This window comes from Hippocampus comes, unplaced genomic scaffold (genome assembly GCF_001891065.2).
Source record: "Hippocampus comes isolate QL1 unplaced genomic scaffold, H_comes_QL1_v1.1 scaffold176, whole genome shotgun sequence".
NCBI lineage: Eukaryota > Metazoa > Chordata > Actinopteri > Syngnathiformes > Syngnathidae > Hippocampus > Hippocampus comes.
Genome location: NW_017805826.1, coordinates 1,435,015 through 1,452,742, shown reverse-complemented (window position 1 = coordinate 1,452,742; position 17,728 = coordinate 1,435,015). Strand labels below are relative to the sequence as shown.

The window sequence follows — 17,728 nt, the reverse complement described above, 5'->3', positions numbered from 1 at the left end:
TGGGGCCAATTTAATGTAACAGACTATTCGTACATTTCACGGTAACCGTACTATGTCACCACTGTGCACCGGGCCAAGTGGGGTTATTGTTCTGTGCAATTTCTACATTTGATAAAGTATTACACTCAGAGAAAAAAAATGTACTAGCAACTGATGATATTATGCTAGGCCTCAAAGATGTCTGGCTCCTACACTGAAGACAATGACTTCCAATCTAGTGTCTACAAACAGATCAGAAAACAACTCACATCAATAGTTGAATCATTGACTTCAACAAAGTCACTGGGAACGGAAGGAATGACAATGAAGTTGTTCTCACGTTTGACGCAGTCAAAATAAAAGGAACTCCAGTGGAAAGAGGAGACTGTTCTATTTGAGGTCGTTGACCGTCATGGTGGCCATTACGCAGACTGTTAAGCAATCGCTACAAGTGGTGCTCAGTGATGAGCATTAATGGCCAACAACTTTGACTTCATAAATGAAAATAACAACAGACGGTGACTAAGAGGTGATCCCGGATTAGTCAGTTTTCTGTGTAGAGATTAATATCTCCGAGGTTATTTGTTGAACCCTTTCAGGCACAGCGGTTACTACAGTGGACAGCTTATCATGTTCTAAGTTACAGAGTGCATGAAAGGGTTAAACTCTTTATTTGGATGTTTTCTCTCCCTCCATCTATGTCTAATTCCTTTTCCAAACTGCTACTATGGCGCCACTTGACAGGTGAGGTCAATAAAAAAGTGCTGCGGATGTAAAACGTCCAATGTGATCCACGACGGACTTATTTATTTAGTACCTGACACACTTGCCAGTCGCCAGTAGGACGAAACTAGAAAGAAAGTAGTTGCACATATGGGAAGGAATTTATTCCCTGGGCATTTTGGGAAGAAAAAAATACAACAACGATTTTCCTGAAGTAAACGTCAGCCCTACCTACTCCTTAATCGCCAGACTGGGCAATGGTGTTCTTTCACTATCTCACTCTATGACTTCATGTTGCTCGTGCTTTCCTGGCTTTGGAGTAGTGAAACATCAATCAAATATATGAAATAAAGTCTTGCATCCTCCACTTCTTCTCCAGGGGGAACACTTTCAACTCTTTCAAGTCAAGTCTGGGCCAAAAGAACGCAGAACATTTTCTGTCAGTGCATGAGAACTGAGATTTGCACTCTAATTTGTCTCAAAGCTTGCTGGAAGGACGGGGAAAAGCAATAAATCGCTGATGATTTACGAGGTTGGCAGAATTTCCACCTGTCATGTTGAGGGCTTTACGCAACAACCGCATCGAATAATTAGCCTCAGCTGCATGCTGGGAAATCTTGAATTCCGGAACAGGGAAATGTCTCATCCTGGAACCTAACCGCACTTCTTACAAGTACAAGTAGTTAGTCAGCTTTCGCAGAATTATCAGGGTGAGCGGTCACAATGAGGGCACGCGTGACTCAGCAACACTCGCTTCCTTTTACTATCACTCTCTTTGACCCAGAGCTGTGAGTCAGGAAGCAGAAATATTGTGAGAAGCAAGAACAAAGAGGAACACGCATGGCAACTATACGACCTTCACGGAATAGCAATTAGATTGGCTATGACTCAAAGATAACCGTTTTGGAAAGTGGGATATGCAAGGCTATTCTAGGAGCCTTCTGCCAAAACTTAAAATTGATCGCAAATACCACAAACATGACTGTGGGGAAGCCAGGATATTACTGCAACATTGGCAAATACACAAGGGGCCCTATTTTTGTGCTCAGCGCAGGTCTACCGCAAAGTACGGTCTAATTGTCAGCATGAGTTGAGTTTTCTTTCATTTGGTATTTTTGTAGACGAGCACAGTGAGAAATGGGCATTTACGCCGTTATGGGACTGAACAAAGCCCAATTGATTGCCGGCCAAACGAAGGGGCTCCTCTCGTCCCCTTCGAATTCAGGGCAGGTGAAGGGCGCAGTCTACATGGCGGAAGCATTATGGATTCGCTGGAGTCCGTGCAAGAGATCGTACAAAACTATGTTGATAAGGAACTGCAAGAACATCTCCACTTGTGGTTGATATAAAGTTCGCTGCAACGAAATACCCGCCTCCCCTGCATGCCCCCCCCCACACACACACACACAGTCTGTCTCCCTGCACCCTTATCAAATGCAACAAAATCGTATTACACCCCCTGCGCCACAACTTAGACCTGGTTTCACCTGGTCTAAAGTCTAATTTACTTTCTGTCACCAAATTGTCAGGTGCACCGGGGGCCTGTAATGGAAAAATTCCTCGGTGTGAATGCCTAAATGCCCAGCATGGCATAGTGGTTTGCCAAAATCGCAAAAACTAGACTTGCCCAGCCACGAAAATTAAGATTCACTCATGTGGCTGGCTACGAAAATAGAGGCCAAAATATCAAAAGAACAACACAATTAGGATGAGAAGCCCCACGGAAGACTCTCATAGATGACTTCTATCAGTCTAGCACGTAAATCATTTGTGGTTGGATGATTGAGAATGCGGCAGCGGAACATCCGCCTACATGTGCAACAGATTTCCGCCTTCTGACACAGAGGAACACAGCTTCTTTTCTGTTTGCAACAGTGTTTCTCAAACCTCTACATAACATTGTATCCTTATTAGCATTACAGAAAACCAAAAAAGGAACATGAATCTGCTGAATAACATGATTAACATTGTTTATTCTCCTTGCGCACACTCTGACAATGTGAGGTGGACAGCCTATCATGTTATCAGGTTGCAGGTTATCATTATTGGTGCATGAATGGGTTCAATCAGGACAGCAAAAAAAGCACACACAACCCCCCATTTCCCAGGAGGGGCTCGCCCCACTATTTGGGAGAGGCTGGTTTACATGTGTTATGCACATTGCTAGTGATGGTTGCGTTTCACCAGAAGAAGAAAAATTAAATGGCACAATTCAATTTTGAGTGGAACGCCAAAGTAGCAACTCTCCCTCGACTAATCAAGATGAGCAAACGGACTCACTTGGCGATTATTGGAGTAGTGAGTGCATCTCTGAGTTCGCAATGCCCAAGAAGCATACTGGTATATCTGTAACAACCCCACCCCCCTGAGAAACTTGAGCAAATAGAAGTCGGGATTGGGCCAAGGTTCAAAATTTTAAACTATATGACAAATGCTTGCTCTAAGCAATAATAAACCATTAAGATTTTCCCAGAATGCATTTGTTTGGGAAACAGTTCAACATCCCAAATAAATAATACGTTTGTATCCATGATCGGGTGATTAATCAGACCACAAGGTTATTTCTAAGCAGGCTGGACCTAAAACAGTCACACGCATACAAGCCAAGAAACTATTAGGCTTGTCTGATTAGCAGTCTTTGGAGAATTAACTGAAAAGACATGTTCATCGGGGCAATTACTAGTTGGACGGGTTGAAGTTATTCTAAAATCGGGAAGAAAAACTGCAAATGTCAAACACCAAGAAAATATAATTGCCCCAGTCTATTTTCATAGAAAATAGCCCGTTTGATACTTCTGACTGGTAAACGGTGCTATGTTTCCACATCTTAGGGCTTTACCTTAATACTTCTAGTATGGAAGCAAATTCTTATCAGCCTTGACATTTGTTTTACATCGTGTATATCAAAGATTAAGGGTTGAATTGACTCATCTGGACGGATTTATTGCACATGTAAACACGGGCACTTGAAGAGGAGTGTAATTAAACTCTGACTGTTTCTCCAAGAAAGTTAAAAAATGTTGTAATCGGGTGGTTTATATCTTTTTTTTGCCGGCCTCCCTCTATGACCGTAAAGGTACTTTAAACAAACTGCTCTGGGGATTTTTCTCTTTCAGATAAATACATCTGTAACACTCTCAAAATGGCTGTGAATTTTTCATAGACATTATGTTTTTGTATAAACCAAATTTTATCTCATGACTGCAAACAAAGACAAGAAGCTAACAAGCAAAAAAAAAAAGAAGCTAAAATATTAAGGGCTACTTTTGGCACCGTAGATCATGTCCTTTCCCTATTATGCTGATTGGCTCGGTTTTAAGGCATAATTTATTTATTGTATTTTTTTTTTTACATATGAAATCCTCATTAACAATGATGCTCTCGCTAATGTTTGCTCGAAGAGTTTTCACTTGTAACTAGTTATAAATGTGTTTCCACTGGAGTTTATAATGAACAACAGTACATTTTTGTAAGCTTCTTATGCCAAAAAGCAGGTAGCATTATTAGCGGCTAGCTTGAAGCCTAACATTAAGCATACAATAGGTCACATACATAGGACGTAGTGTATTACTGGAGACTAATGAAATTGGGCCCTCCTCCTTGTTTGGCCTGCCAATATCAGTTTTCTTGCAACAAACAGAACAGGTGGCTAGTCACAGCTGCATCACTTACGCAGTGTGGACTGGTTGCCTGGTGGTCGCAGGTCGCGGGGTCTGGACCTTGGTGCTATCAATGGCCTGCTTTTCTGCGGGCCGTCTCCGCGGTTGGTCTCTCTGGAAAGGGTTGCTGCCCGGCTGCACACGCCTCAGAGACCCTCGATCATGGATGTACACCTGCTCGGGGGCCACCTCCTCACAACGGGGTCCCTGGAAACCCGAGCGGCACACGCAGGTATGTGGCCGGCTGCAGGAGCCGCGGTTCTGGCAGGGGGGCTGGCAGTCGGCTGAAGAGAGAACACAGATAGATTTCAAGTTTTCAGCAGGTCATTTTAGAACGTTTTGCCCTCAGTTGTATCAAGAATCAGGAGTAGAAATGTCTCCTCTTATTCTGGGCACTGAGGCCCATTTTAAATGTATTCGAGCAAGAGGCCGTTAGCTTAACTTCTGGGCCTTTTCTCTACCTTTTAAGTAGTAGAAAGCCTGAGGGAGGCTGTCATGTTCAATTTCTTAAGCATACATGTGATCACCTACTTATCCAACTTCTGGCTAAGGTAAAAGACTGTAATCATGGTTCATGGTTGTGTTTAGGGCAATAGGGAGCAATTTCATCACAGATCTAGAATTTGGTGGGTGTATCGTCATTGCAAATTAGACAGTATTAAAATAGATGGGTAAATGACAGGATTCAAAATTTTTAGCTCCCAAGTGGCAAAATTTTGTATATGGGGTCATGGCAGTGTAAAGACAAATCAGATATCCTTAGATCGGAATCAGGCACCTTCCATCAAAATATGAACACAAGTTTGACATACAGTGCAGTGAAAAAGTATTTGCCCCCTTCCTGATTTCTGTGTTCTTTGCATATTTCTCACATGCAAAGATTTCAGATCATCAAACCAATTTTTTAATATCACACAGAGACAACCCAAGGAAATACAAAATACAGTTTCTCTGTGAAAAAGTAAGTGCCTCCTGAACCAAACTGATATCAAGCGTTTGCAATAATTGGTGATGAGTTTATAACATCGCTGCTGAATTTTGGTCCGCTCTTCTTCGCAGAATTGCTTCAATTCCGCCATACTGGAGGGTTTCCTCGCGTAAACCGCCTGTTTATGGTCAAACCACAGCATCTCAATTTGATTCAAATCCAGAATTTGACTTGGCCACTCCTATGCCTTAATTTTTTCGTAGAAAGGGTTCTGTCAGTCGTCATCTGTACCTGTGGGTAAAAAACAAAAAACAACAAAAAAAAAAACAAAAAAAAAAACAAAAAAGGATTGGTTTATTAGAGGCCCATTGGTTTCTAAATTCCCTATCATTGGGTCTTGATTAGGCCTATTGTTTGGGCTAGGGCTGAATAGCTACTTTCATTTGGCCTGATCAGCATGTCTATGTCCCTTGGTGGTCAACAAGTTATTGTAAATAGGAGACAGGTTAAATCTGATATCTCCTTCACGGTTCAGAGAGGGTGAAAATTTTTTAACAAAAATCGCTTCCTTTACTCCCCTTTCAAACCATCTCTTTTCTGTTCCTAGGATTTTTACTTGTTCATCTTCAATTGTGTGGTTTGTTTCTTTTAAGTGTGCGTATACTGCACTTTTGTTATCATTGTTTTTCCATTTGTGTTGATAAAGTCTTTTCTTGAGTGTTTGTTTGGTTTCTCCGATGTAATGTTCCTTGCACTCACTTTCTTGGCAACGGATGGAATAAATCAGATTGCATTTTTGGGTGTTAGGAACCCGGTCTTTGGGGTGTACTAGTTTTTGTCTCAATGTGTTTATCGGTTTCAAATAAACAGGAATATCATGTTGTAGAAATATTCTTTGTATTTTCTCTGAGAGGCCGGCAATATAAGGTACACAGACACCCCTTCTCTTCTTTTCTCTCTGTTGGTTGGTTTCCTCTCTGTTTGTTTTAATTTTCCTAACTTTGCCAAAGGCCCATTTAGGGTAGCTACACCCTGACAAGTAAAAATCCTAGGAACAGAAAAGAGATGGTTTGAAAGGGGAGTAAAGGAAGCGATTTTTGTTAAAAAATTTTCACCCTCTCTGAACCGTGAAGGAGGTATCAGATTTAACCTGTCTCCTATTTACAATAACTTGTTGACCAGTAAGGGACATAGACATGCTGATCAGGCTAACTGAAAGTAGCTATTCAGCCTTAGCCCAAACAATAGGCCTAATCAAGACCCAATGATAGGGAGTTTAGAAACCAATGGGCCTCTTCACCATAGGGGCGTGACTAACCATCCCCACCCAGTCCTCAAACAGGCCACGCTCAGCCTTTTAGCGCAGAGCAACTTCCCGGAGTCTTCACGGAGACTTCAGGGTTGTCTACCGCTGACGAAGCTTCTGTGAGAGAAGCGAAACGTCCTTTTTTGTTTTTTTTTTTGTTTTTTGTTTTTTTTTGTTGTTTTTTGTTTTTTACCCACAGGTACAGATGACGACTGACAGAACCCTTTCTACGATGGAACTTTCCTGTACGACTGAGAGCCTCCACAAGCATGCCTTAATTTTGTTTTTTTGAGCCATTCAGACATGGGCTTGGTGATGTGTTTCGGATCATTGTCCTGCTGCATATAATCCAAGAGTGCTTGAGTTTGAGGGCGCAAACTAATAGTCGGATGTTCTGCTTCAGCATTTTCTGGTCCACAGCAGAATTCATTGCCCCATCAATCACAGCAAGTTGTCCTTGTCCTGCGGCAGGCAAGCGGCCCCAGACCACGATATTGAAACGGTTCTAGTTGATGAGCACATACAGTTTGTTTCATTTGCTCACTCAACATAAACACTGCAAGGACTTATGATAAAGCTGTCAAAAGACAAACCCTAAAAAAGTGGCTATAGGGACTCAATTGTACACCCAGAGGTCATATAAACTGAATGCATGGGGGGAAAAAGGAACCTAGAAATATGTGACACCTTCCCGAAATATGTTGAAGTGTAGCTTTTATTTAAAAAATAAGCTTCAGATGAAATGGATTACTGTACGCTGAAGATAAACGGCCGCATAATATTTATCAAATGTAATGCAAACACATTGTACTGAGGTCATGGCGCGGTCATGGAAAAATAATCTGTGTCAGTGCACTGACCCACTTCCACATCCTCCCATAACACTCCAGATACTTCAAGCCCTGAAAGCCCAGCGGCATGCCATTTAAGTAAACAGCCTCTCCATCTTGTGACACATTGGTTTTTAATAGAGGATGCTTGAGGGGATTTATGACATTGTCCTTTTTAACGGTAAATCGGGCCACAAAGCAAAGAGCAGCACTCTGTCAACACAGCTATGGAATGCTATTGACATAGACGCTGTGGACACTGAAAGATCGCAGGCCGAAACACTAGCACAGATCCTGGAATTAAGAAAGGCTCCGTTGTCTCTTACTTGCCATTTACTCCCTGATATAGCCATAGTTCTCCGATCCCGTGGCCCTTCTATGTCATCTATAGTACACCTCACATACATTGAGGTTTTTTTCCCCCATGAGTTTTTTTTTTTTTTTTAATCTCTATACACCTGGAAAGACAAACTTAAGTCTATGTTTAGGTTTTCTCACCAAAATGGTATGGTAATTGAAAGACCAGCCCATTATCTTCAGTCATGGTGTGATGTGATGACAAAAGCTAACAGACTGGGGATTGAATATCACACTCTCTTGAGTTTTGTGGTGAAGCCAAATTGATTCTTTCAAACCTTGAATGACTATTAGGAAAAGTCAGACTGTTTTGCTGATAAATTGTACGACTACGTAAAATATAGGGTGGTGCCGCTCAGTTGTGGTGATGGGAATTTTCCATCATGGGATAAAATGGGAATGTCTTGACTCCTGGGCTCTGTCTGGCAAGGGGGTCAATACATCATCAAGCTTGTATGGCCTGGCTATGTGCCACCTTCTTGTCTTGTTCTGTTGAAGCTCAAGTTTTGGGGAGGAACACAGAGGCCACAGATTCTGTGACATTTTGGAGCTCCCCAACGATGTCCACATACTTGGAGAGGACAAAAAGTTAGAAAAAGTTTACATTTGTCCTCTCGTCATCACACAAATTGCATTTTAGGTCAAATTTTAGAGCCATTGTGAAATCTGAGCCAGTTTATGAGGAAGAACTCGGTGTCCAAATGTGATATCGGGCAAGAGCAGATATCAGCCAACGTGAGAGATTCCCATATTTGCTTTGATATTTATCGCACTTTGTATTTCCAACCAAACGAGGCACTGTTGAGAATGTCACAACTCATATGCTGTCTGAAAAAGGGCAACACATTGTCAGCTCAGGGATGTTGGGCAACATCCATACACACCTCCACTATCCACCATGGCAACTGATTATTTTGCTCAATATGTCATGGAAATTTCAGCACAGTGCAAATTGGTTCGCTTACAGACATACTATATTTACGGAAATAAGCAGGTAGCAAAAAAATAAATTAAAATAATAATGGGGTTGTTGAATTCACATTAAATGTGTGAACATGCACTCCAGAGATCCAACTATTGGTAAACAAACAATGAATAGCTAATTTTTCCTCTTTTATTGTCTTCTTCTTTTTATATGGTGGTTAATTTATACTACATGAAATTTGGCTGAACAAGAGATTGGAATCCTCAAGTGTTTGTGTGTGTCTTCAGTGATGTGTGAAAGGCCATTCTTCCAGTAACAACATTGTGACAGAACCTCCAACAAAGACACTGACATGGACAGGTCAGTTACATGCGCCCCACGTGAAGCCTCTTGGCGGGCCTCGGCCTTCAGCGCTGCAGCCTGTCTACGTCTTCAGCGGATCCTGCCTCTGGCCTGGTGAGCACATTGTCGCAGTAATTGCTGTCGTGCAGATTTGTCTTGCACATCATTAAAACTAATTGCCTCACATTCCATCCATTTCACAAATATGTGCAGTGATCATTAATCCGAGAGAGTAATAAAACCAGAATCTGTTGGAAATAAAAGAGAGAAATGGCAAACATTCCTGACATTGCCGCTTTGGCCTTAATTATTACGAAGAAAGAGTGGCCACATTTTGGGAGGTTGTGTCCAAATCCAGTCATCTGAAAAGACGATTAAGATTGTTGTTGGCAGATAGGGACAACCCAAACAAACATGCTGATGCAGCCGAATTAGCAATAAAACACAGACTAATATGGACCGAGCATTTTCTCTGGGCTTTGCTGCAACATTTCCACTTCATATTGAGGTGAAGACTCTAATTCCCTTTCTGTCCTCTGCAATCCACATGTGCACAAACCTAAGCTCGGTTTAAGGTTTTTAGTGCCACAGTACCATGCCTAAAGCATCAATGAATGCCCTCACCCCAATAAAATAACTGGCAAACAAAGTATTTGCAATGCTAAGGTGGTTGGATTTGATGTGATTACATTAATATGAAGGTTTCAGTCAAAGAACTTGGGGTGTTTTTAAAGGTAAGTAGAGTTCACTAATAATAATGTAGTATTGGCTTTACTGGCAGTAAAAGTGGTATAAAAGGAGACGATTATTGTGCATCAAGGTACAATCCATACTCAGTGTGTACCCCATAGGCCTAAATCCATCCATTAGTCATTTATAAGGCTTTGTCCTCATTGGAGTCACGAGTAACTGGAGTCTATCCCATCTGACTTTGGGCAAGAGGCAGCGTCCACTCTGACCTGGTGTCACAAGCCACAAGCATTGACACTCATACCAGTGATCAACTTAGAGTCTTCAATGATGCTAGCATGCTGGACTGAAGAAGCCAGAGCACCCAGAGGGACTCATGCCATCATGGCGAAACTATCACTGGCATCGGGCAAGATCATCACAGCTCTAAAAAAACTGAAATTTAAATGCCCTGATGCAGTGTTTCCCGACCTTGGCTGAGAATATATATTTTGAATTGCAAAAAAATCAACACCACAAACAAACAAAACAAAACAAAACAAAAAAAAAAATCGCAAAAGAATGTACTGTTTTTTTGGAAAAATGATGAGCTCTTCTTAATTTACTCACTAATGTACTTTGTATTAAATCTGGCCCAGTTTATTTGAACACAAAGCTCTTCTTGTTTTGTATGAATGGCAACAAGAGGATACTCTAGTTAATTCTATTTCAATCTGCCATCTACTGCAAGATCATTTACTGTAATTATTCTACCTTTCACTATATGCCGCTGAAATAGAAAGATAGACAAAGCTACATTATTTGTCGTAAATAATAATTTCGGGCCCAATTAAGTGAAACGAGATCATTTCCTGCATCTCAGTGCCTGGGAATCTCTGTCATAAAAGGACGCACTGTTTGGAATTTGACCACAAATAACAGCTACACAAAACTATAGCAGGTGAGCACCAATTCTGGGTGTCGTTTGCCTTTCACGATAAATCAGCTTGGCTCAACACCATCTCCTGCTGTGACCGTGAACCCAGTCGAAAAATAATGGATGGATGAACCTCCAGTAATGATAACCAGCGGGGACCTTGCTTGAAGAATCACCACAAAACTTGATACGTCCTGTGAAGCAAGTCAAGTGTTACAGGTAATGAGAAGCAATTAAAAAAAAAAAAAAAAAAAAAAAAAAGCTCTATTGACCATTTAATAGACGGACTTGGCTAATCATTTCAAGTGAGCGTTAATCTCTTTCCAGCATGTGACTTCCACATGGTTGCCAGTTCAGTGCTATCAGCGCAGGCCTGCCAATTCCTGACGTCGCTGTCCTGCAAGCAAAACTGCATTGACTATAAAGCTTCTCTATTGTTCTAATGTGAAACAGACGTGAGCATGACAAATGATCATGTATTTTCTCCTTGTAGTAAATCTTACACGGGTTGTATTTCAGCATACTATGCGCGTTTCTGAATCGAGTGTTTTTGTCTCAAACAGGAGCTGGAGCTTTTAATTCTCCACACCACCCTCGGCTCATTGGGGGATTTTCTTAACCTACAGCTGACCCATAACTCTGTGTACATTACTTTCAGCTATGCTACATTGTGCACCTTATATTCTCGCATTTAACGTCTAACGTGTCACATGCCGGGCCAATCTGAGGAAGATATCTGGATCTGGGGGCATGTTCCAGCGACTTGTAAAGCTGACTCAAACAAAATTCACAAACTTTTAATTCCCCAGAGGGAGCGTATAAACACCCGCTTCCATATGGTCTTCAACCGCGATGGTGCTGTGATGAAGGATTCCCCTCTGACAACGGTACTGCATCAGTGGGCCTGTGGCTGCTTTTTTTTTTTTTTTTTTTTTTTAATGTGGCTGTCGAAGCATCAATCAATGGTAAAGTTACATGTTTCTTTGAGATTCATGATGTTATGAATGTCCTACAACAGCCACTAAACTGACAGATCTTCAACTACAGGGACATTTGACTAGATGCATGGCAGTAAAATTGATGCCAGCGATGTATTGCGATGAGAGTTTCCATTGCGTGGATGAAGCTCATCTTCCCATAGCTGCCACCACTATTTGATACTGAATCAACGGCGCCTCTGATGGTTACAGTCAAGTAGTGATTTCCATTTTGCCTCATTTGCTCTAGGACCTGAAGTGTTCAACAGTTAGTTAAAATAGTGAACGGGAGAAGTCTAGTCAGCATTTTTGGAAGAATTTTAAACAATCTTAGTGGTATTAAACAATTTGTACCAAGAGAAAGTAGAGTTTCACCCTTGTTCCCTCATCAAATTAGCGACCCTCGGAATGCCTTTGTGGTCAAAAACGTACACTTTGCTATAAAAGTATCACAGACCGCACCCACCCCAAAAAAAAAACACATTATTGCATAGTTTAACAGCAATGTATTTTTGATGATGGTGCCCTGAGGATGCAAAATTACTGAAGAGAGTAAAAAAGACATGCGAGTGTAAAAGTCTCAAGATTTTAACATTTTTAGAAAAAAAGAACCTGATGAATTTTACACCATGACCTTTAGAACATAGCCAAAACGATTGCTAAAATGAATTCATAAAAGATTTTACAAAGATACCGAGGGCAGGTACAAGGCTTTAAGCAAAATAAAAATTTATTTAAAAAAATAAAACATATAAAAAAGCAGCAAAATTGCAAAACGAATGAACAAATAAGTACTTCTCGAAAAATAAACATGATTCAGATCAAACAGGAAACTGTGAAGTCATCACATGTCCACTGAGCATTATATCATCTTTAATACGGCATAGGAAGCTTTTTTTTTTTTTTTGCATCATGTTCTGAATCTGTCATTATTATGTTCTGTTTGTCTCCACCAGGTGGCAGAGGTGGACTGATTCGTTCCAGCTGCGCACCTGTCTTTCATCATGGTCACTGACGACTTAAGGACTCTCACACCGACCATTCAGCGTCGGATAATTCGCTTTGCTCAAGCCCTTGTTTAAGTTTTCTAGATATCCCGTATTTTACTCCGCAGTCGCAAGCGCTTTTTGTTCTTCTCGTTTCATTCTGGTTTGTTTGACCAGTCATTATTTGTACTTTGCCGGTCTTGCGTTTTGTTAATAAACCTTTTTGTACCATAATCTTATCTTTGTCTATGTTTGTGGTATCCACCCTTCCTTATCTGGATCATTTCGAAACGTTACAGAATTATCCGACCATGGATCCCATAGAACTGGATCTGACAGTTAAAGCTTTGGTCAGCCAATGACATCTGGTGGGACCGCAGAAGACTGCGCTCACGCATCTCTGATGCAGCTACCTCGGATCACTGCGCTATCACTGTTGGGGTGTCATAGTGGGGAACCTGGCTTGTGTGGTCCATTTCTCCACCATTGTACGGTAGTCTCATCTTCGACCAGCAACCAGCTTTTTTCTTGATAGTACGAAGATAGCATTCATTTTGAGTCATTTGACTGGTCAGGCAAGTTCTTGGGATATAGCGGTGAGCAACGCGCAACATGAACTCCGGTCCTCCTTCCCGTATTTCCATGCTGAATTACGTCGGTTGTTCCACCACCTGGTTTGTGGAAAGAAGGCCGGGGGACAATTACTAGACTGTACTCAGGGTAGTCAGTCAGTCGCTGAGTACTCTATTACGTTCCGGATATTAGCGGCGAAAAGTGGGTTTGACGACTGAGTGCTATGGAGCAAGTTCCTCCCTAAAGGATGAGTTAGCGGTTCACAACGATGCCACTAACTTGGAGGAACTTATTAGCTTGGCCATCTCTCTGGACAACCAAATGAAGTAGAGACACCGAGAACGTGGTCAGGAGCGCACCCGAGCGACATCGGAGACCCTCAACGACTGCAGGTGGCGATCGATATGCGAGAATCAAGTCACTTCCAGCCAAGACAGCCTACGAACCACGCTGTTAGCCAAGCGGACAGACGAACCTATGCAGCTTGGCGGGTGTCCTTTGCATTCTGATGAGAGGCGCCGATGATTCCAGACTGCGGAATGCCTCTACTGTGGCCAGTTGTGTCATATTGTGGCCAGTTGCCCTGTGAGGCCGTCACGCCAAGTCCACCAGTTTGCCCAGCTTGGAGCCCTTCAGCTGGACACAACTAAGAGCCAGAAAAGACTCCAAGGGTCACGGAGCCAAGGACTTGACGTTCTCTGTTCCGGCGGCGCATGTCCTGCTGCCACCACCCATCACTTTGGGTGATGGGTGGTGGCCGTTACTCATCTGAGGCCGTTACTCATCACTGTTCTGGCGGTGTGTGTCCTACGGCCATCACTCGTCACTGTTCTGGCGGCGCGTGTCCTGTGGCCATCACTCGACACTGTTCCGGTGGCACGCGTCCTGCGGCCGTAAATCTTCACTGTTCCAGCAGCACATGTGCTGCGGCCGCCACTCATCAGTGTTCCGACGCCGCACGACCTGCGGCCGCCAACTTTCTCTGTTCCAGCGGCACATGTCCTGCTTCTGCCACCTTGTTACCGGACCTGTCACGACCTCTTATCTTCTACTCATCCAATCTGCCCAAGCCAGGTAGTCCACCAGGAGGCATCAGTTGAGGGGGGATCGGGGCGGTTACTGTCATAATTCCATTCCATTAGTCTCCAGCAGGTGGCAGAGGTGGCCTGATTCATTCCAGCTGCACACCTGTCTCTGATCATGATCACGGACTACTTAAGGACTCTCACTCTGACCATTCAGCGTCGGAAGATTCACCTCGGTCAAGCCCTTGTTCAAGTTGCAGTTTTCTAGATGTTACATATTTTGCTCCATATTTCTCTCGCCTCGTTTTGTATTGATTCATGTAAGTACTGTCCTCAGTTTGTAAGTTTATTCTCGGTTTGTATCTTACAGGTTTTGGTCCTCTTGTCCTTTTGAGACAAGCTATTTCTGTTTGTATTGTCCTTGCCTTTTGCAAGCGCTTTTTGTTCTTCTTATTTTATCCTGGTTTGTTTGACCAGCATAATTATTTGTACTTTGTCGGTCTTGCGTTTTTTTAAACCTTTATGTAGCATAATCTTATCCTTGTCTACGTTTGTGGGATCCACCCTAATCCAGATAATTTCAGAACATTACCGAATCTCAGCACATGAATTCACCAGAGAGACTGTTATCAAACTTGGTGCTGCTGCTTTGGTGAAGAAAAAGTTACCAACTTGGCTAGAAGAATAGTCAACTCAGTGAAAAATAATATCTATGAGCTGTGCTATTGATTATTTTAAAAGGATTCATCTAATTAAAAGAGGCATTAATTTGTCCCTAGTGGGTGTCTTATTGTAATGTGCGTCTATTACAGGGACAGCCACACTGTTGCACTGTTCCCCTCTTCAGTCTGCACTTGCTATCTTAAAAAAAAAAAAAAAAAGTGATGATCAGCTGCAAACCAAAGATAGGTCAATGAAAAATAACCAAAAGCAGGATTCCATCCATTGTAGGTCCAGACGTTGAGTAATACTTCTTTTCACTACACTTTCAATGATGGTAGCAATTAGAGAAACATGTGGCGCAAGTGAAGGCTACAAACAGACACACCAGCTGGAGTGGCGAAAGCAGTACTCCTGGTTTTGGGGAGGACAAAATGAGAACCGGTTGTCCAGCTTCAATGTTAATGATAGCTTTTGGGAACGGTGGCATGTGTATGGATAACAGGATCTGCCTAATGGCTCATAACTCTCCACAAGGCTGCCACAGGGGAGTGTGAACTGTGAACTGTGTCAACCCCCACCTCAAAACATATAAAGGGAACGAGGGGTTTGTGACTGTCTGCACAGCCCTAATTTTACCCTCTGCTCAGTGAAATCACAAGCTAAAAGGCATTTTAAAAACCTCCTCCTAGTCTTGTTAAACACATGGCTGCCAATCATCTATAATGATCTTTTTAACCAGTTTTGAAAACAACCTTCTTTCATGTTTCCCTTGTTATTGTGAATGCAACAGTGTTGCAGCCAAATGGATTCCACCAAGCAGTGCAGTTTATTTCAGTTCACATTTTGAGTCAATCCTGATAGAACTCAGCTTTGTAAATAGTATGACTTCATAACAGTGAGACAGTGCGTAATTCGGTGTGACCAACTAAGCTTGTAATCTGTAATGAAGGTATACCTAAAAGTGGAATGGTTTGGGTGGCCATTTTGGGATTCTTTTTTTATCACCTCAGACTGAAACAACTTTGGTGAAAACAAGCCTGAAGCACATAGGCAGACAACCACCTTGGCCCTACAATTGTATTTTGGATGTGAGTCATTTGACACACCTTCAAGGATACAGTGCCAACCGCTCGCATAATTCAGAATTTTGTTAAGATTCAAGCATTTTCAAGAAATAAAGCAAAATATTTTTTAAGAATGACCATAGACAGATGGATTTGCACCAAAATTAATAAAAGAAACCAGAACGTAATCACCAGCATATGGAATACCGCATTTAGGAATTTGAGACCTCTTTGAAATTTACAATGCATCCTTAAAAATAAAAATTTTCAACACAAACATATAAGTCCAGTGGCCTTCAACCTGGCCATGGAGGTTATCATCCGGGTCTCTCCATGAATGTTTGATGAATAGCGATTAAGGCCTGGATTGAGGCAACCTCCAGTCCGAGCCTACATTGATGACCTCACGATGCTCACTACGACCAAGGCCTGCACTGCACGGCTGCAAAGAAAGCTCCAGGAAAACATGGAGAGGGCTCGCACGAAGATCAAGCCGAGCAAATACAGAATCATCTCAATTATCAAGGGGGAGCTGCCAGACCGCCGCTTCCACATTGGTGAAGACCCCATCCCAATGATCTCTGAGAAGACTGAGAGGAGCATTATTCGTCGGTATGATGCCTCCCTCAAAGATAAGGAGCAAGGGGAGAAGCTCAAGAAAGCTGCTGAAAAGGAGAGACAGTGGCTGTGGAGGAAGCGAAAGGACCACACTTGGGCCTTCAACTGAGTTGATGGGACGCTGGGATTTACTGCTGAACCCGAGGGAGGTGTCGTGACCTCAAGAAGGAGGACGCCCACTCAACAAAAAGATGCCAATGCCATCACTCTATTGAACATCCCACAAAGTCTAAAAGCATGCTGAGTAGAGGGATATCAAAATCCAGTCCTAGACAACAGATCAGTCCTATGTATGCCTGTGAAACATTGCACACCACTACAACAGCTACAAAAAAAAAACTAAACAAAACAAAACAAAATAAACATGAAATCCCACACATCATATGGTTTGTTAAAATTACCAATGAAGAACTATGAAAGAAAAACTCTTAACTTAAATCAAGGAGCAAGTATGGGGATGGATAGGACACATATTTAGAAAACGGCAACAAACGGCACATCAGACACTAGTGGAATCTACAAGGAAAGTGAGGACAATAAGACCAAAATAACTTGTGGAGGTCAAACCACACCACCCAGACAGATACGATGGCCCAAGACAAGTGATGTGGAGAAGTCTCATTGGCAACCTACGGCCGACTTAAGAGTTTCATTAATTAAAATGCTCATCCTTGGCCAATGCGATTGTCTTCTACAAACCTTTTGTGGAAATCAATTGGTAGTTTTTGCACAATCCTGCTAACAAACCAACATGAAAACGATGTGATATGTAAATTTCACATCCTTGGCGAGAATTTCCTGCTTATTTGTTTTTGCTGTGCTTCTCATGACCTCCAGCTGCACGCCATACACTGTGGTTGCATGCGAATGTACATGACCAACATTTAACACTGCACATCAAACGTGTTGCTGGATGAATTCCTGCTAAGCAAGCAAACAGAATTTTAAAAATGCTACAATAGATGCATGATTATAAGCGAGGAGGTTGGCCCAATGTAGTCACTTCCTGCCTTTTACACTACATATAAGTAGCAATAATATTTTGGGATAGAGGGGGCCGAGGAGGCCGAGATGATGGTTTGTTTCTATTGGTGAGCCGAACATTTTTAAATGCACTTTTTAAGACCTTTTTTCAACTTAAACAGATGTATTGTACGTCCTTGATAC

General features: G+C 42.2%; 1 protein-coding gene across 1 annotated transcript in view; it reads right to left on the bottom strand.

The window, feature by feature from the left end:
* Window positions 1–17,728, bottom strand: part of LOC109526135 (latent-transforming growth factor beta-binding protein 1) — a 110,070-nt gene that overhangs the window by 81,220 nt on the left and 11,122 nt on the right. Inside the window, exon 3 of the mRNA XM_019887213.1 lies at window positions 4,375–4,645. Within this exon, the coding sequence (XP_019742772.1) occupies window positions 4,375–4,645 (271 nt within the window). The remainder of the gene's footprint in view (window positions 1–4,374; window positions 4,646–17,728) is intronic.